Source organism: Cheilinus undulatus, linkage group 13 (assembly GCF_018320785.1).
Source record: "Cheilinus undulatus linkage group 13, ASM1832078v1, whole genome shotgun sequence".
Lineage (NCBI taxonomy): Eukaryota > Metazoa > Chordata > Actinopteri > Labriformes > Labridae > Cheilinus > Cheilinus undulatus.
In genome coordinates, this window is record NC_054877.1 from 38967396 (window position 1) to 38987611 (window position 20216).

Below are 20216 nucleotides of genomic sequence, written 5' to 3' on the forward strand. Positions count from 1 at the left end.
AACAAGTTTGATTATCTTCAGGCATAAATACACTACTTAAAGGGCGACTAAAATGATCTTGGGGGCCTGGCTTGGTCCCAGGGCCCCTGGTTGAATTACCTGGTCATATATATATATATACGGTTCTAGCTTAGAATTCCAATGGGAAACCTGTAATATTCACAAATATTGAATAATAAAGCTGATTATTGCCATTTTAGTATAATAAAACTGTTACTCTGTCGTAAAACTGACTGAAATCGCATATATTTAAATAGTTATATCATTATTTTTCCCTTATAATTCCATCAGAAAAACAGGAAAAAATCCCCCGAAATAAATGTCAAAAATAATTTAAGCAGAAACAAGGCCCAGAGTAAAAAAAAAAAAAAAAAAAATACTGAGATAACCTACATAAGTATAACAAAGCTTTAATAGGGTCATATAACTAGCAAAAAATCACACCTGGCTTACTATTTATACCTTGAAAAGTTCCTGTGCCAACATAGAGTACTGTTATCCTACATTATCAGAAGTTATTTGTCAAGAAAATACTCTGGATGAAATGTCCACGGATTGAATTGGATCAGAGTGTTCAATAATATGTTGACACCTGTAGTTTTTTTTGTAAGTTTCTAAATTTATTTTTGCATTTCCCCCATGACTATTTTAACAAATACTTGATAAACATGGAAAAGGAACACTATCAGGTGTTTTATTTGTGTATTTTTTTATATAAATAATTGACTACAGGTGGTCTGTGCCACATATTTTAGGTGTTGTCAGTTTCGGTAGCTGTGAATCGTAAATGTGTAACATTCTAATTCACTCTTCCTTTTTCTCACTTCCTCATGCAGGCAGGATGGGCTGTGTGAAGTCCACAGTGAGCGGCTTGGAGAGGAAGAGCAGCGATCCGACTGTACGTACTGAGCAAACGCACTATGTCAGAGACCCCACCTCCATTACAAAAAACAACATAGTAAGTAGTCAGACAGCTGGGTTGATGAAAACACTGAGATTTCTGCTCTCTCAGATAGATAGGTAGTCATTTATAACTTTGTTTGAACCCAGTATAACACATACATTGTCTGACATTCATTACATTCTCGGTCTGTCTTTGCAGAATAACTCCCTATTACCTGGGCAGGTGTTCCAAAAGATGGAAGGTAAGCCCAACATTTGTGTGTTGTTTCATTCTCACTGATATCTCTGAAAAGTGTGTAAAGCAAAAAAAGTTTATTCAGACCACCGTTCATACATAAAGCAACACAAAGAGCTTTATAGAGTTAAAAACAAACATTTATCTTTTATACAACAGACATGACATTAAGAACAAGTAAAAATGAGAGGTAAAATAATTCCAGAAGTTGAGATAAAAAGGGGCAGAAGTGGCTTCTATTTATAAATCATTCTCAATCTTATAGCCAACTTGAAAAAGTTGAGGCACGTTGTAAAATGTAAATAAAACCAGAATCCAAAGCTGGTCAAATCTCATAAACCTAGATTTTATTCATAATAGAACATGAACAACATATCAGGTGTAGAAACTGAGACATTTACTGTGTCATTACAAATATTAGCTCATTTTGAACTTGATGGCACCTCACATCTCAAAACAGTATGGACAGGGCCATGTTTACTGTTGTGTAGCATCCCCTCTTCTTTACTGTTAACATAGTAGCTGGAGTTTTAGGAGAGAAATGTTGTTCGATTCTTGTCTGATGTAGGATTGTAGCCGCTTGTCCTGAGCCTTCTTTGCTGGATTTTTCATTTTACACTGTTAAAGGTCCAGACTGCTGGCAGGCCAGTTCAGCACTTCGACTCTTCTACCGTGAAGCCATGCTGTTGTGATGGATGCGGTATGTGGTTCAGCATTGTCTCGCTGAAATATGTAAGGCCTTCCTTACAAGAGTCGCTGTCTGGATCAGTGTTAATTTTGAAAGCGAGCATCCAATAATAATAACAATAATAACAGTAACTTTATTTATAGAGCACTTTTAAAAACAAGGGTTTACAAAGTGCTTTGACATGGTTAGCAACAAGAACGAAGCAACTAACAAAAGAGAGTCATCAGAACAATGATACCCAGCAACATCAACAGAATTTAACACTTCAAGAACAGAAAATATGATCAAACACTGATCAGCACAGCACAGGCACCACAGGAACCATAAAAACAATAAAACATAGGAACCCAGGCAACACAGGAACCCAGCTACACAAGTTGAGACCAAGATGACCAAATACTGACAATAATGGCCTTCAGCCTTGCCCCTTGCACACAGAGATTTCTCCAGATTCTCTGAATCTTTTCTTAATATTATTTACTGTAATTGGTGGAATATTTAATTCCTTCAGACTCTGTCCCTCTAAAACGTTCCTTTTACACCCAGTCATGTTTCTGACCTGCCAGTTAGACTTAGGGTGAAGCCCATTTCTACCCCTTAACCCTTCCCCTTAGCCCTTACCCTTTGTTTACCCCTTCCCCTTGCCCCTTGAAACAAAGTGGTGAGGGGAAGGGGTGAAAACCTTCCCTTAAGAAACGAGATGCCACTTGATTGCAGTTCATCATAACACATTGCCGATAAACAGCCGTGTCATCGGAGGTGACTGTAAAGCTTTGACCGTCTTGTTCATACTGTGTTGATCTTTTCCACTTATTTATACAATTAATAACCCTCTTTTACACGTGTAGATACCAAAAATACAATGAACTTCAATCCTCAGTGGCTAAAGATTGAATATATGAGAAAATACAACTGTTATGCTTTCTATAATCATAATGCCAAAAATATTTTTTCATTTATGCACCTCCGTCGTAGTCTGTTGTGCCATTTTGCAATTGAACGCATTGCATGAAGGGGAAATTCATCATACCCCTTGGATTCAAGTGTGGTCCTGAAAAATCTTCATTTCAAGGGCTATGTAGCCCTTGGCCCTTAGTCCTACCCCTCGATTCGAAAGAGAATTGGGACACCGCTTCACCTGACGTGAACGCGCAAAACCAAGGGGTAGGGCTCAGATAAGGCCTAAGAGGTAGAAATGGGATTCATCCTTATTGTTGCAAAATGCTCCTCCAGCTGTTTTTCATTAGTACCACTCACTTCTGCAGCCCCCTGTTGCCCCATCCCTACTTTTCTGGGGATTGTACTGATGCCATCAAATTCAAACTAAGATAATATTTTCCATGATATGCTAATATGTCTAATTTTCATTATCTGATATGTTTTTTTTTTGTTATATTGTGGATAAAATATGGGTTTATGAGATTTTAAAGTCATCTTAAAATCATAGACTGTATGAAGCGTGGACGTAGTGTCAGTGATGTCATTCATTGGTTTCTGAAGATACATTCTGAAGCTCAGAAACTGAGGTTGCCATATTGGAGATGCTTTCACTGTCTATTTTTCAGTCAGCCTGTAGACAGACATGAGGTGGAGCAGAGTCATGCTCCAACACCCCTCCATGTTAGACAGATTAGCCTGTAATTATGAAAGTGCATGCATGCATCTGAGTCGTACTTAATATTTTATACAGTATCCTAAGTCGCTACGGATGGATTTATAGTCTCTATTCTCGTATTTGTTCATCATGTCTTCAACCTTTGATGTTTTGTATGAATCCATGCCTTGCACATGTTACAAAAATGCAACCTTTGTATTCCTTTGTAAAGCTTTACACACAAACTCCCTTTTTTTCCATTTCCTTTCAGAGCAAAGAGTGGGTAAAATTATGGTCGGCCTTTACCCATATGAAGCTGTACATCCGGACGACTTAGGATTCAAAAAGGGAGAGATGATGAAAGTCTTGGAGGAGTGAGTGTCTGATATTGATGCTGGACTAATTGCATCATATGGAGCAAAGATCAATGCTTACATAAGGTCCAAAACTGAGGCCTGTTTAATCTGCGTACCATGAAGAGTTCATCAGTCTTGATGGTCTGTCCATCATTACGGACTATTGCATCACTTAAAAGTGTTCAGAGGACATAGTTTAAATTCTAATGAAGATCCAAAAGTTTCTATTTAGGCTGTAGTTGAGGAAATATGTTTAAACAAGGAAATGTGGTATATTAATCAGGGGTGGGTGTAAGAGTTCGCAGGTCATGGTTCATAAGGAAAGTGTCATCAAGACGTCCCAGAATTCAAGGAAACTATTTTGAAAAGTTATTAATAAGAGTTTTTTTTTCCCTCTTGCATCTTTAAGACCTACCTGTGATAGTTGTTATAGGCTCTGGAGAGATTACACACTTTTTTAACTGAAGGCACATGTAAGATCCAGCCAAAACCTTAAGGCACACATGTCCACATCCATCTCAATACAAACTAGCCTCTTTAAAGGGGACATATTCTACCCTTTCAAGACAAGTTTATATTGGTCTCAGAGGTCCCCAAAACCTGCCTGTGAAGTCTGTTGCTGAAAAAAACACTCCAGTATCAGATTTTTGTATGTCTAAAAGCTGTCTGACTCCACCTCTGACTCCGCCCCTCTCAGGAAATGTATGTGGCCTAAAGGATGTGGCTCTCCTGATCCTCCTCTCAGCTGAGGATAAGGAGAGGAGGGTTGAACTTTCTTCCTAGTGGAGAGGGCCAACCCAACCTGGGGGCAATGCTAACTCCCCACATGACATCATGAGGGGAAAATCTGAGAACGGCTTGTTTCAGCACATATTTCCTGAAAAGTGGAGAAAGAGAGGGGGAGGGAATGGATTTTTCTGGTACTTTAGGGGAGACAGATAGGTCAGGAGCACATTTTTTTTGTTAGACAAGTCTGAAAAAGGGATTTTTGCATAATATGTCCCCTTTAAAATGTGCTGTGAGACACCTAGAATTGCAAAGAAATTCTAAATCATGCTAAATATGCTGGTGTTTTCTGCAGACATGGGGAGTGGTGGAAGGCAAAGTCACTGACAACCAACAAAGAAGGATTCATCCCATCCAATTATGTTGCCCAAGTGAACACAATGGAGACAGAGGCGTGAGTAGCTGCAGCTGTATAACTGACTTTATGTTTGTCTCAATAAATGGCTTTATATACATTTTGTGTTGAAGTGGCTATTTACATTAGCATGTGCATGGCACACATTGTTCACTCATGGCTGCCTGTGAGTCGTTTAATACATGAGCCGATTTTCCCACATTCACAGGTGGTTTTTCAAGGACATCACCAGAAAAGCCGCCGAGAGAGAGCTATTGGCACCAGCAAACAAACCAGGCTCTTATCTTATCAGAGAGAGTGAAACATCTAAAGGTATGGGAATGAAAACAGCCCTGACAGACAGAGGTGCATTCACTTACATTCAATATGGAGATCAGACTGAGTGACTTACTCTTTTACCTGGATTCTTCCAAAGGTAGCTACTCATTGTCCATTAGAGACATGGACGCCAATGGGACAGAATCAGTCAAACACTATAAGATCAGGACGTTGGATAATGGCGGGTACTACATCTCTCCTAAAGTGTCCTTCAATGACATCGGTGCTATGATCAAACACTATCAAAGTGAGTACTGAACCTCAGTAATCTCTTTGGGGTTATTACATATTCTTCTGTAAAGCATGAAGACTATTGGCTGAATTTTCTATTTTTTGCACATTTGTCACACTTAAATGTTTCAGAGCATCAAACTATTTTTAATATTAGACATCGTCCTCAAACAGAACCTGTCTGACAACATCAAGTAGGTAAAAAGATCTCTAAAAGTAGCAGACATTTTAGACCAGATGAGAAACAGTCATTGACATCGGTCTGGAAAGGGTTACAAAGCCATTTCTGAGGCTTTGGGACTCCAGAGAACCACAGTGAGAGCCATTATCCACAAATGGAGAAAACTTTAAACAGTGGTATACCTTCATAGAGGAGGCTACCAAAACTACTCCAAGAGTGCATCAACGACTCATCCAGGAGGTCACAAAAAAAACCCAGAACAACAGTTAAAGTCCTGCAGGTCTCACTTGACTCAGTTAAAGGCTCGTCTCACAATTGACTAAAAATATCTTGATGATCCCAAGGACTTTTGGGAAAATATTCTGTAGATTGAGTGGCCTTGTCAAAGTCTGGATTGAGATGCGGTGGCATGGCCTTAAACAGGCTGTTCATGCAGTAAAACCCTCTAGTATGGCTGAATTGAAAGAATTCTGCTAAGAAGAGTGGGTCATATTACTCACCTGCCAAACAAATGACAGTTATCCCAAACGCTTGCTTGCAGTTGTTGCTACCAATGATGGCGCTACTAGTTAAAAGGTTCTGTGGCATTTCACATAGGGTCAGAGAGGTTTGGATGGCTTTTTTCCTTTATTAAATGAAATCATTATTTAAAAACTGCATTTTGTATTTTCTCTGGTTATCTTTGTCCAATATCAAAATTTGTTTGATGGTCTGAAATATTTAAGTGTAACAAATACACAAAGGGGGCAAAGACTTTTTATAGCACTGTAAACCTTTGTCCTTAATGTTTGTATACATGTAAACTATGTGTAAATCTTTCAGATAAAGCAGATGGCCTGTGTCGTAAACTGGATCGTCCGTGTTTTAAGCCCAAAGTTCAGAAGCCTTGGGATAAAGATGCATGGGAGATTTCCAAAGAGTCTATCACCATGGTGAAGAAACTCGGAGCTGGGCAGTTTGGAGAGGTCTGGATGGGTGAGTGTAGAGCAGAGGTTCTCAACCTTTTCAGCCTGCGACCCCCAAAATAAGGGTGCCACCAGGAGCCACCACTGTACCTGGAGGTGGTTGAACACAGCCATGCACAACCAAGAATAGTCATGTGCAGACAAGATGACCCATGGGGGGGGTAATATATTTAATTACGGTGTTAAAAAAAAAAAATACATTCATCACTTACAGATATATCACATGGAGTGTTTCAGTCATTTGCTGTCAGCCTAAAACAGCCACTGCATGAAGTGCAGTTTTCTGCACTTCTGCTTTGACTTGTATAGTTATTTTTCTATAGAAATACTTATACTTAATATAAAAAATGTATCCTTATTAATTTATGCCCCCCTTATATAAATCTCCTGCACATGACATTTAGATGCTGGTAAGTGACAGTGAGTTTGCCATTTCCAGAAGATTTGCTGTTCCTTTCTCATTATTGTAAATAAACAGCAGAAGTAAACAGTACAGGGAAGTTCCATTTCCCCCTAATTAAAACAAAAATGACTTCCTCCTTTTGTTACCTGTTAGTTTTATTCATCAGGGGGGACTGCTGTCCCTGGAAACATGCTCAAAACTTGCCTCAGAGCCTGTCTTTGGAAGGTCACAGTCACATGCGCATCGGGGTTGTCGTTTTTATCATCTATGTAGGAAATGTCTGAGTGTGAGGAGATTTGCATCATGGGAGTGGTGATGGGTGATGACACACTGAAGAGAGGGGTGTGTAGAAAGAGCAAACACAGTAACAGAGCTTGGTTTCACAGCTTTATGGGCTGATACCAAGAGGAAAAGAATGACTTTTACATCTTGTTATGATATTTATCAAACATTTACAGAACTGCTACTGTAGAAGGAAGTGTCACGCGAGACTAATGGAAACATGCTCTGTAGTTTGTGTTATTTCAGAGGGTGAATAATGAAGGGGAAGTAAAGCTCCAGATTTCAGGTGTTTGTTAGAAAAACTGTTTGTAAAATTTGTTTATTTGCTGCAGTGATGTTACATGAATTACAATTAAATTACTGGGAAAAATATAAATACAGGAGGTAAACATTGATAACAGGTAAACATATAATTAATAATCTATCTTCATTACCTGTTAATCCACTGACAGATATGTGATCTTCAATAGCAGTTAATCAGATAGTTCCTGTAATAAATAACTGAAGTTAACATCAAAAAGCATTATCAGAAACAAACCAATAAAAACATCTGCTTTTTGAAATGTCAGGGATTAGATGACTTTGCAAACTGAAGTGAAGCCATGCTGTTGTGATGGATGTGGTTTAGCATTGTCTTTCTGGGTGAAAAATGTAATGCTTAAAAAACTTCATAGAGCATTCATTAGAGCTGTGGTAGTTTTTTTGGCCCATTTTTACCTAAAACTCGTCAGATTACACCAAGAAAGTGTACCCATCTGTTCTGCTGTATAGACTAGCTTCCTGTGCCGTCAGTGCATTCATCTTAAGCCAAAATACATCAACACTGTCTGACACGCATCCAAACAATCAGCCCCATTATTTTCTGAACAAATCTGCACTGGCACTGGCCAGATGTGCATGGACACGCTGTAGCATTTTATGCCACTGCTCTATTCCCAGCGTGCCTGGCCGTGGCTGGGAGGTTGTTTTCATGACAGGACAACTGCTTTTTACATCTCTGCTGCCAAGTTACAGCTTTGCCTAAGAGTACAGTAGAGGAAATTTAGCAACATCTTAAGTTCAAGGTGTAGTAATGGGTTCTTCGCAGATGACAGCACGCAGAACATCCTTTGGTGGGGGCAGGGATTTGTACATAGAGAAACGCTACTAAATACGCCATGTTTTGCACAATTTACGACTTTGACAAGCCGTTAGTGTGAAAATATGAACATTCTCTTGAAAGTAGTGAAATATTTTGAAAGAATTTATTTTTCTGGCAGCAGGCATGAACTAAAAAAGCCTCAGCCTGAAGCTTGGATGAGCGGTTCAAAACTATGCGTGTGGTCCGTTTCCTCAAACTGGTCTGGTTTGGTTCAGTCCAGTTTTGTCATGGTTTAGCTCATTCAATTCTGATCTTACCCATGTTTCCTCAGCTGATCGTTGTGACGGGAAATCAGTGTCTTTAAAGAGATCCAGATCATTTGGCTCTGCTTAAAATATAGATTAAATAACGACAAAGGATGGAGGAAAGGAAACTGGCACTCAAACAGGAGCTAGCTAAAGTGGCTAACATAAAAGAGCCATTTTGAGCCATTTTGTCTTTGTCTCATCTCTACCTCTCAGTCCAAGCCTCCTCTTGACTCCTGTCTCCCTCCTGAGGTCTGCAGGACTGAATCAATTGTGATCTTGATCACCTCCATGCCAGGTTAATAATTTAAACTGTTGTAAAAATTACTTTTTTGGTAAATTAAAGGGATCGTAATCAATATATGTAGAAATTTTCTGATGATAAGTATTTAAAGTACTAACTCTTCTCTGTTCCCATTTATCCCTAATGGCTGTCCCCCATTTCCTGATCACGTGATTGCAAACAACCTGTACCATGACTCTTATCATCTTTTCACTCTCCCGATGAGGCAAGGAGGCGTGCCCTGAGCCGGTTCTTGCTTCTGGAAGCATGTGATGCTACACACAATGCTGAGGCGCCAGTGAGGAAACATTCACTGAAATCTCTGGAGGCTAATGGGGATGTCGCCAAGGGAAACAACAAAACTTAAAAATTACAGAAATATCCCTTTGACTGACAGTGGTTCCCAAGCCCATATTGAATGAGGCCAGCAGCTTACCTGCAGATATTTCTCCAGATTCTGTGAATCTTTTGATAATATTACAGATTGTAGATGGTGAATAAATGTTAATCTATTTTCACACACAATGAAGAACCTCACACCATTGTTGACTGCAAACAACTGAGCCTCTCAAGAAAGCTCCCTTTGTACCGAGTCACCTGTTAAGAGTTAGCCTACTTACCTGTGGAATGTTCCAGGTTTTTGCAGTATTTTCTTGCTCCTGTTCCAACTTTTTTTTGGGAATATGTTGCAGGCATCAGACTCAGAATGTGCGAATGATGTTTATCAGTTTAAATATCTTGGACTTTGTTCTGTATCAGTTGAAAATATGTTGCAATGGGTTTGAAAAGCACTGTACTTGGTTTAAATTCACATTTAACTCAGCATATAATATTGATGAACAGGGATTGGTACATAGTGTAACTCTGCATCCAAAAAACAGTCTGAAAATGATTACCACATTACAGTTTAGTCAATGAGTACTTTTAAACTACAATCAGCTTAGCACCTGGAGGCACAAAGGACACTTAAAAAATCTCTTTCTTCTCTTAAACTCTTCCTTCCCTCTCAACGATCAGCTTTCTACAAAAACTCCACCAAAGTGGCCGTGAAGACCCTGAAGCCAGGCACCATGACAGTGGAAGCCTTCATGGAGGAAGCTAACGTCATGAAGACGCTGCAGCACGACAGGCTGGTGCGACTCTACGCTGTGGTCACCAAAACACCGCCCATCTATATCATCACTGAATTCATGGCCAATGGTAACTGAGCCTCATGTAACATTTAATATTATTATGGAGAAAAGTTAAAGAGAGTGCAGCTGTGCTTTAAGCTTCAGTGATTAGGCATCCAGAGGTAAGACTGCAAATATCAGCAGCTTATTTCAACACAATACTGATTATTTACCAATAGAGGGTGTTCAGGACATTTTGGGGATTTTTTGCTCATTTTTTGTTTTTCGTCTTTTGTATCATTATTTTGACTGCTAATGCTTTCAACATAAAATTTTGAAGGTTATTTTTTCCAGTTGAACTACTAAAAGTAATAATAAGCTCCGTTTACTTGTGTTCATGCCAAAAAAGCTCCTTTGAAACCTGTTATAGCCTAAATTTTAAAGGTCATGCCATTGCAGTAAAAACAACAACAACAAAAAAAACCCCCAAATTTTCTGATAAAAGGCTTTTCTGGAGTCATTTCTTCAAAGTTGCATTTTTTTTCTGTCATCAAATGTCAGCCAATGTTTGCCTAAAGGGAAACTGCATGCTCATTAAGGGCCCCTCTTGCAATGATTTGTTCAAATCTTAAATTATTTAAATCTGATAATGCAATAAAAAAAAAAATCAAAGTTGTTGCAAATCCAGTTTGCATGATAGAATATAAAAGCGTTTATTTTTTGGTATTTCTTATTATAAAAATCTGTTTTGTTTGCAATAAAACTGGCACTGACAGGGTTAAATTTCTTGGAATTAATCAATATTTGATAGTAATGATCAGGTCTGATAATGACCTTGATAACAGAAAAATAATATTGCATTAAATCAAAGTTGCTGCTCATTATCTATATATTCAAGGCTGTTATTGTCCTTTTCAAGAAAATCCGATTTGCATGTAGTATATGACAAAATATTTGTTTTCTTTGTTTTTTACATTACATAAACACTTTTTTTTTTTTTAATACTTTAACTGGCACTGAAAGGATTGAATTCCTAAAAATGCACCAATATTTAATATTAATGGTCAGGTCTGGTTTTAATTTTAAAATTAATGTAAAAAACAGAGGAAAAATTTACTCATTTGTAACATCTTATTGCTATTTTATGTGTGATGTCCATTTTTGGCCACTTACACCCTGAATGTGACATTTTAATTAATTCTTAAAATTATGAAGAATATTAGTGAAAATAACCAACTTGTTGCTCTTTGTTAACATATGCACCCATCAAGGAAGTCCAATTTGCATGTAGAATATGAAAAAAATATTGAATTTTTGTGGTTCTTTACATTACAAACTTCAGGGTTTTTTCACTTAATCAGCAGTGAAAGGGTTATGTTCCCTAAACCAATTACTGTTTGATATTTTCATGATCAGATCTTATCTTGACTAAAAGTAAATGCAAAAAAGTGTTTTTTGTTTTTTGTTTTTTTTTATTTAAGTATTTTTCATGCAATTTATGTGTGATGCCCATTTTTTATAACTAGCACCCTGAGTGAAACAATTTATGAAAATCTCAAAATTAACAAAAAAAAAAAATAAAGCATAAAACTAAAAAATATTGCTCATTATTTATATTTATGTACTATTTATTAAATAATGTTATATTTATGATCTGGTTTGATCTTGTTTTTAAAAAATCAGTGTGAAAGAAGTTGGAAAAAAATTAATGTATACCAATTTATTGTTATTTTATGTATGCTACTGTTTTTGTCCACTTCCACCATGAGTGTAAAAATGTCTTATACACCATCTAAGGGTTAAATGTTACTATTACTACTATTTGTACAGTATTTCTCAGCAGAACGCTAGCTGAGTTCCTGCATGAGGAAAAACAGAAGCATAAATGGTGTATGTTTACTCTGTCCCCTGTCTTGTCTTTTTATTAGGAAGCCTCTTGGACTTCTTAAAGAGTGAAGCAGGATGTAAACTGCAGCTCCCAAAGCTCATCGACTTCTCAGCACAGGTAATTTTAACAGTGATTTAAATCTGGAGCTATTTCCTTCTGCTCTGTCAGAGGAGTTGTGAAACTGATGTAACATCACTGTTTGCACTACTGAACTGAAAGAAGGAACTTTAAATCTGCTTAAATCAGACTTCTGTGTTTGCAACATGGTATTGATTTCATTTCCTAATTACTTTCCTTGAAAGTTAAATCTCAGTTTTTTCTTGTGTACAGAGTTTAGTTCTTTGCTTTTTACTAATCAATACTAGTTAGTGCAGCTTGTCCCCATTGAAGCGTTTCACTTCAGCACGTATGAAACAGTGGTGGGGGTGCATAATTCTCCAGGGAGCTCACATTTTCTCACAGACCATGTCACTTCATTAGCTTGATGCTATCACATAATGGAAAAAGGCAAGGTAGCAAAATAATTTCAACTGATCTGTTGTTGCTGAGCATAGTTAACAAAAGACACCACATGCACTCATTCTTACAAACACAAATCGGTTAAACTTGAAACAAAGTGAAAAGTGATGACTTGACTAGTGTTGTCTGTTGCTTTGATTAATATTTAACTCTGCATATTAACTCTGCATGCCTTGCTTTTTATGTAACAACTCATGAGACTAATCTCTCTTTGCTGCCACCTGCTGGTAGGTTGTTTGTACTGCCAGCTGATACCAATTATCATCCCTCAGCTCCCTCAGCCATCACCCACAGTTCTTTCTCTCAACACGGTGATTTAAATATGACATACTTCCCACTAACCCCTGCTTGCATGGATGCTGCTGCACCACACTGCTGCTGCTGGCAAAGCTTAACCTCCTCCACCCCAGCCTCCTCCTTTATAGTGTAAAGCTTGTTTCACCCTTATTTTCAGATTCACGCTACTTTGGATTTAGTGCTTTGAACTAAATTTATTCCATTCATTATGCATTAACATAAATGTAACTTTCCATATGGGGGTTTCTAGCCATGTACTCCCTGGAAATTCAAAGCATCCTGCTTGACTAACATTGACTAAGACATTGATTCAGACACACCTGTAGCAGATCAGTGGAAAACCACTCTCATATGATACTGAGTCAAACCACCCGAGCAAACAGCTGCCTCCACATTTGACAGCAGCTCTGACACAGGGAGGTGGAGGCAGGGTTTTTGGTCAGTGAGTGTGCGGGCTTGCTTGTCTTTTCTCATAAAGGAGGTTTGATTTATGCCGTTTACTGTATCAAAATCACTCTGTTAGGTTAGGCTACTTATTTACCTGCCCCAGTAACCGGTGAGTTCAGCAAATTACAGACACAGCTCATAAGTTCCTGCATTTAGCTGGTGGTTGGTGCTAATTTTCCACCCTGATGAATACTATGTCATATGTTTCCTCACTCTGATTGGCTTGAGATGAATGTGACAAACAGAACATCCTCCAGTCACACTCCAAGATTTAAAACTCTGAAGAGAAATCCAAATTGTATGTCCTCTTTCAAAAGTAGAAAACAGTTGTTGCTTTTAATGGAATGGGTGCTTATTTCACACATTGTACCAGTTTAGGGAAAATTCATAATAGTAATTATAAGCAGCATTTACACAACAAGAGAATACATTCAAGCAAATTATGGCAAATGATGACAGATAATACACACCATGATGGAATATGATGCTTTTTGAACAGTCCAGTGACAGCCCAGCACAAATATTTAGGGTCTGAGCACCATCAGCCAAGACCCTATTGTATATGTATGCATTATTTTTCTGTCAGAAGAATCCCTTATTTGGGGACTTTATCAGGCTCAAAATCTCACCAAACTTTACAGAAAATTGCCCCCCAGTAGAAATTTTCATATTTTGGTGGAATTATGCAAATCCATCAAGCCAAACATGAGATAGGGGACTGGGTAAGCGCTACATGCATGTATCATGATTAGTCAAAAAAAAAAAAGTCTCTTGGGGCCATCCTCTAAAATGTGCAGGAAGCGCACTACAAACAGCCTAGTGTCAAATTTTGACATTTTTGGGCGATTCACAAGTTTCGTATTTTAACAAACTAGTCCAAGGGATTTTAGCTGATTGACTCCAGAATTTCTGTGGCCATCCTAGACAACCCGGAGATCTAAAGTTGTGCAAACCATGAGTTTTCACCATAGGGCGGGGCCATGATCAGCCTTCGCACTTAAAAGTATTTTTTGTTCATTTTTTGCAGTGAAAATACACCAATAATGCCTTATTACCTTTTTGTGCTTATGTCAATCATTACCAAACTTCACAAGGTTGATCACACATTAATCCTGGATAAATAAATTCATGCATCAATATCATTACTTGCCCTAACCCACAGTGCCCCCATCTGGCAGTTGAACATGTCTGCCCATCACTAATTCTCCCTTTAAATATTCAGCCTCCACACATGATTCAGCCAAGGCTAATGATTTTTGGTCTGCATATGGATCATCATAAGATCTACAAAAAGCCTCTTGGAGCCATGCCCAAATCCCAACAGGAAGTTGACCAGTTTCATTTCAATTTCAGAACAAGGCATTTTTTGATGGTGCCAAATGACTTTGACCTATTATTGCTTTAGTATACAATATTCTGACATTCAAAGATCCCATCATAGCACCCCCTACTGGCAAAAGTAAGTGACACAAATGGGCTATATCTTCATTCCTCTTGTAGTGCCTAACCTATTGAGCTCTAACCTGACACATCCATCTGGAAAACCTTCAATATACAGCGTTTGTGAAAGGGCAGAGCCTTTGGAAAAAAAAAACTCAGAGGGTGATTGGATGAACATTCTGTCTGTCTCATCTTAATGGGCCAATCAGAGCAACAAAGCACGTGTCCTCGCCGCTACTGAGGTGCACGTGTGCAGCTACTGAGGAATAAACTCCATATAGAACTGCATAATGTGAACCATGGCGACTGTAGACATGTCAGTACACGACTTTTGTCGTTTTTGAAAAGAAAACAACTCACTGCTGTTCTTTATCCTTCTTTTAACGAAGAAATGTCTTCAAGTTCTGATAAAACTGGCGCTTTAGCAGCATCCACGCTAATGTCTTCCACCGTTACGGCACTGGCCTCTTCTTGCTGCTTGCCTACGTCACGACTCTGCTGCACCTGAAAGTACTGCCCCTCGCTGCTGATTGGTCCTGTCACTTTCTTACCGGGCCCAAATGGTTCAGACGGGATCTTTGCAAGATGGATTTGCCAGTGAAAAACAAGGAAAAGTTATCATGCCGTTTCACAGGAAGTGACTCTAACTCTTATATGAAACTTCTGATTCCCATCAAATCTAACTCGCATGATTAGGGTCTGCCCCTCTACATATTTTAATGTGTATTATGTGTTTTTGCTAATGCGCCACCTACTGCAAGAAAGCAGAAGCATCTCTAACATTAAATGTCCTGTTTTTTTCTCATTATGCATTATAAACAACAGTCTTAGGTGGATCAACATGCTTTCTGTGCTCTGCAGCACATGCGCCAGGGTATGAGGGACTTTCAGTGCTACTTGCAGCCTTAGTTTAGTCTAGTTTTAGTCTCCTTGAAAGAAAAAAAAACTCTAAGTTGACTAAACCACTTTTCTTCTTTTTTAAATCTTCAAAGATCTAGTTTTAGTTTGTCTTTTGTATTTTTCATGGAAAAAAAGTAGCTGACAAACATACTAAGTCATACTAAGTCAAGTTGAGAGGTTTAAAGATTTAGTCATATTTAAGTTGACAAAATTTCCACATTAGTTTAAGAGTAAAGGTCACGAGTAAAGGATATTTAGTTAATGCTCTGCATCATTTGTCTATTAAATCAAGAATTTGATCAGTTACTCTATCATAATTTTAAGACTTTTAAGGTTTATAAAACTGCATTTGATTTTTGTTTCTTTTTTCCTTTCTTGCATATTTGCAGTTTCTTATGTTCTTATGTTGGTATACAGTATGTCCATCTGTTTACATAAAACTTGGTTTTCTGTTACAGATAGCAGAGGGCATGGCGTACATAGAGAAGAAGAACTACATCCACAGAGACCTGAGAGCTGCCAACGTCCTGGTCTCAGAGAGTCTGCTCTGTAAAATAGCTGATTTTGGACTGGCCCGAGTCATCGAGGATGACGAATACTCAGCCAGAGAAGGTAAACTTTGTGTTCAAGATAAATATGTGAGCATTACTCAGTCTGAAGTAAGAGGTTGTTTCCCATCACAAAAAGGAGCCGACTCCCTTACTGGGTACTGTGACACATGAAAATGAAATCCCCTTTGGAGAGCAAGAAGCAGAACTGAAAAAGTGTTTTGCAAGTGACCACTTTATTTACATGCTACTGCTGAACTTCAGATTAATTTCATGAGAATCACCATACACCATAATTACACTTTAGTGTCTGCCCAAATGCAAATTGGTGCAAAGTCAGCAGTCAGTGCATTTTTTAATGCCAGTTCCTGGTTCTGTCCCTACATTGCCAGCTTGTTTGACTGAAGCTAGAGTTGATAAATACTAAACATTAGTTTGTTATACTGCAGTTACTGGAAAGAAGGAAAGAGAGGAAACACTGGAGGGGGTGGAAAATATGACATGAATCTGATTCAGCTGAGGGGGAGTTTTTTTGCACTTGTTCAGCCTCAAAGAGACACATGGAGGAGGAAATGCATGTCAAACTCTGGTAACCCCAGATTTGATTTGTTGTATCCCTCTCTGCAGCCATTTACTTTACTCTAGAGCAGTGGTTCTCAATGTAGGGGTCACAAGACACAGAGCGGAGGTCGCCAGGTGCCTTCCAGGAAACAAAAAATATTTTTGATTATTTTAAACTATAAATTGTTCCCGTTTTCATAGAAATAGCTGCATAAAATGAATCAAATGTAAATAAAACATGACCATTTGGTGAGATTTATGCTGAAATTAGAGTAATGTTTCGAAAACATAAAAAATTGAACCTGTTTACAGCCCAAATTAAAATGTAAGATAATAAGAAATTAGACAAAATTTAAAAAACGAGAACCTAAAACAAAATCAGAAGGGCAATGTTTAGCAAGAATGTATGCAAAGTAATTCTGTGTTATTAGATGAAGCATGATTGATCACCTATCAAGAACCAGGAGATGGTGAAACGGAAGAAACAGAAAAATCCCAATAAACTTGGGCACACAAATAAACTTTCCATTAGCTATGACACAGACATTAAAAATGTGGGCATGTGTAGGAGTACAGCTGGGGTTATTTATACAAAGCAGATGTCATTGATAGGCATGTCTTCTAAAGAATAACCTTCATTAGCAGTGACAGGAAGTGTATCAGTGTGTATTTCTGTTTGTCCCCCACAGGAGCCAAATTCCCCATCAAGTGGACCGCTCCTGAAGCCATAAACTATGGATCCTTCACCATCAAGTCGGACATGTGGTCCTTTGGAGTTCTGCTCTATGAGATCATAACATACGGGAAAATCCCTTATCCAGGTAGACAATATTCATTAGATTGATTATTAAGTGTTTTAAATGACAAATCTTAAGGAACAGAATTTCACTATAACACACACTATAAGAACACAAATGTTGTCCTGATGGGGTCTCTTACATTGTCAAAATCAGACTTGAGGGGTTTGGACTACGAGTTACTGGTAGGAGGTGTATTTGGACTGAGCTGATTATTTCTTAGTCTGTTTCCTCTATATTCCCTCTGATGTTCATTATTCAGTAGTTTAATGCAGTTTTTTTTCCTTTTTTGTCAACTAAATGATCAGGGAATACATTTTAAAAGTGACAGACTGTTAATTTGACACAAAAACTGAACTGGATTGCAAAACTAATGTGTAGTTTTACTCATTGGCACACAATGCCTAGTAATACTTTACTCAAACACTGCCAAGGAATAAGGAAAAGGTCACTTAAGTTGCGTAATTATGTTGTCACTGCATCCTGTAGTCTGTGACCAAGTGCTGACTGTGAAATCTTCATCTCTTCTGTGGCTAATGTTCAGTTTCACAATGATCCTTCATTCTAGCAGGTTTTAACATCACTGTGCAAATACTCAAGACTTATTAAATATGAGTGCAAGATGATTTGTAAATATAATTTTTTTTCTCCACTCATTTTTACTGGCTTAGTATTTATGCACAAAGTTGCAAAAAGTGTGCTATAAACTAGGGATGCGCAGTTAATTGCTAAAACGGCTTAATTTGTTTAGCAAATTAGCTGGCGCAGGATTTATAAGTCAGTTAAACTAATTACCTATCAATTTTTATAAACACAGCAATGTCATCCCAGTCTATAATGCTCTTTTAAACTGTAATGAACCTCCCGCCACCAGAGGCCGCTGTAGCTTTCAGTTAATGGCCGCTGCCTTCCTGTCTGGCACTTCACGGGTGTAAACATGAGAAGCTCAGTGGTGGCTTAGCGGTTGCGTGTAGTAGGAAGAGTGCAGTATGACAGTTTTTTAAAGTAGTACATGGAAATAAAGTGGTATGTAGGCTGTCAAGGGTCAACCAAAGTGAAAGAGGGTACATATCAAAGCACGATAATAATCTGCAAAGAGGAATGAAGGCTGGCGGTGCTAGCTTTTAATGTTAGCCACGCTGTAGAGAATGTATCAGGCTAACTTCTCAGCTGCTAACACAATGCCCCTGTGAGGAATTTGACCGTTTTCTAAGGATTTTCTCCTCTTTAGACTAGTTGGCTAAATGAAATTTAAATGAGCGTTTAGCCGAAAAGGAAAATAGACGCTAAGGAATATCCTTAATAAATCATCAACTGCTCTATTTCTGTGTCAGTGACACTGATAGTGATTCAGGACTATGGGCAGGAGTCCTGTAAATGTCACATTTCAGTATAGACCAAGATGATGTCTATATGTTGAAGCATTCAGGAGTAGCAGCCTTTTAAGTGTAGGTATATGACAATGGTTACCATGGCTCCTTTAAGAGGCTCCAGTTTGAAAATACCCGGAGTTTTCCTGATAAAAACATTTCATATACACTTCTGTTTTGGGTGTTCCCTGATTGGAGTTTTGGCTAATTTCAAAGGGGTGAGAGAAACAACATCTGGGACATTAGATGATAGCATCCACACTTATCCAGGCACTGCTACACCCTGTTTATATAAGTGTGCTGACTTTCTTCATTCTCCCACATTCACACTTCTTCTCCCACCTGTGCTGTCATCAGGTATGACCAAAGGAGAGGTGATGTCCTCCTTGCAGCGCGGCTACAGGATGCCTCAGCCAGACGGCTGCCCTGCAGAGCTCTATGAGATCATGATGTCGTGCTGGAGGGCCAAACCTGAAGACAGACCCACGTTTGATTACTTGCAGAGTGTCCTGGAGGATTTCTACACCGCCACGGAGGGACAATACCAGCAACAACCTTAGAGAGAAACATCAGATGGTTCATTTCCACATTATGTCAGGAGATAAAGAAGATTTGTTGTATTTTTTGTAATTTTGTGTATATTCCACATTAATCTAATAACTGGATCCTGAGTGTGATGCTTGTTTCCCCCTTTCTTTTATCTTGTTTTCCCTTTTTTTGTGGCCTCAGTTTTAATTTATTTCAAACTAACGCATCTCAATCATGATACTTTGTCATGTTTTTAATGTTTTTGTCACTATTTTTAGATAACGTTTATTTCCTGAAGTAGACTTGTAAGAGTCAAAAACTTCAGTTTCTTATCCATGTTTAACTGAAGTACTTTATATCTTAACTATATTGTTTTACACAATCGTAGTCGGAAAGTCCTTTGAACTATTATGCATTTCAAACAGAAGAAACATGCAGAATAACCATAAGCCAAATTATTTCGTAACATTTCTATACCAAGGAATAAAAGTGCTCTTTTAAACTGAGTATATTAGATTCCACCCGAGCTTTCTGCTTACTGTCTGTTTCATTGACCACTGGAGTCAATCATCTTCATATTCACTTCATATTGAAGTGTTGTAGATTTTATTTGTTTATTTGTTCATCACTTTTGATATTGTTAAACTGAAAATCTGAATCTCCACTGTGTACTTGCATGACCCTTTGTATACTTGTGTTAACATAACATGAAAACAATGATTTCTTTAACATTTGATGAGCATTTCAGATGTATACTTGTTGCTTATTGCAATAAGACTGTGAACAACTTATAATAAATAAAAATATATGTAACATTTTATTTTCTGTTGGATGTTTTATACA

At 38.1% G+C, this 20216-nt stretch overlaps 1 protein-coding gene across 2 annotated transcripts in view; it reads left to right on the top strand.

The window, feature by feature from the left end:
• Window positions 1–20186, top strand: part of lyn (LYN proto-oncogene, Src family tyrosine kinase) — a 30761-nt gene extending 10575 nt beyond the window's left edge. The window contains exons 2-13 of one of the 2 annotated variants that reach the window (XM_041803161.1): window positions 837–958; window positions 1103–1145; window positions 3692–3794; window positions 4858–4956; window positions 5126–5229; window positions 5333–5482; window positions 6470–6622; window positions 9984–10166; window positions 12007–12083; window positions 16028–16181; window positions 17368–17499; window positions 19203–20186. In XM_041803161.1, coding sequence (XP_041659095.1) covers window positions 842–958; window positions 1103–1145; window positions 3692–3794; window positions 4858–4956; window positions 5126–5229; window positions 5333–5482; window positions 6470–6622; window positions 9984–10166; window positions 12007–12083; window positions 16028–16181; window positions 17368–17499; window positions 19203–19405 — 1518 coding nt within the window. In that variant the 5' untranslated portion in view covers window positions 837–841 and the 3' untranslated portion in view covers window positions 19406–20186. The remainder of the gene's footprint in view (window positions 1–836; window positions 959–1102; window positions 1146–3691; window positions 3795–4857; window positions 4957–5125; window positions 5230–5332; window positions 5483–6469; window positions 6623–9983; window positions 10167–12006; window positions 12084–16027; window positions 16182–17367; window positions 17500–19202) is intronic. The other variant, XM_041803162.1, reaches the window with a different exon arrangement.
• Window positions 20187–20216: the final 30 nt, after the last annotated feature.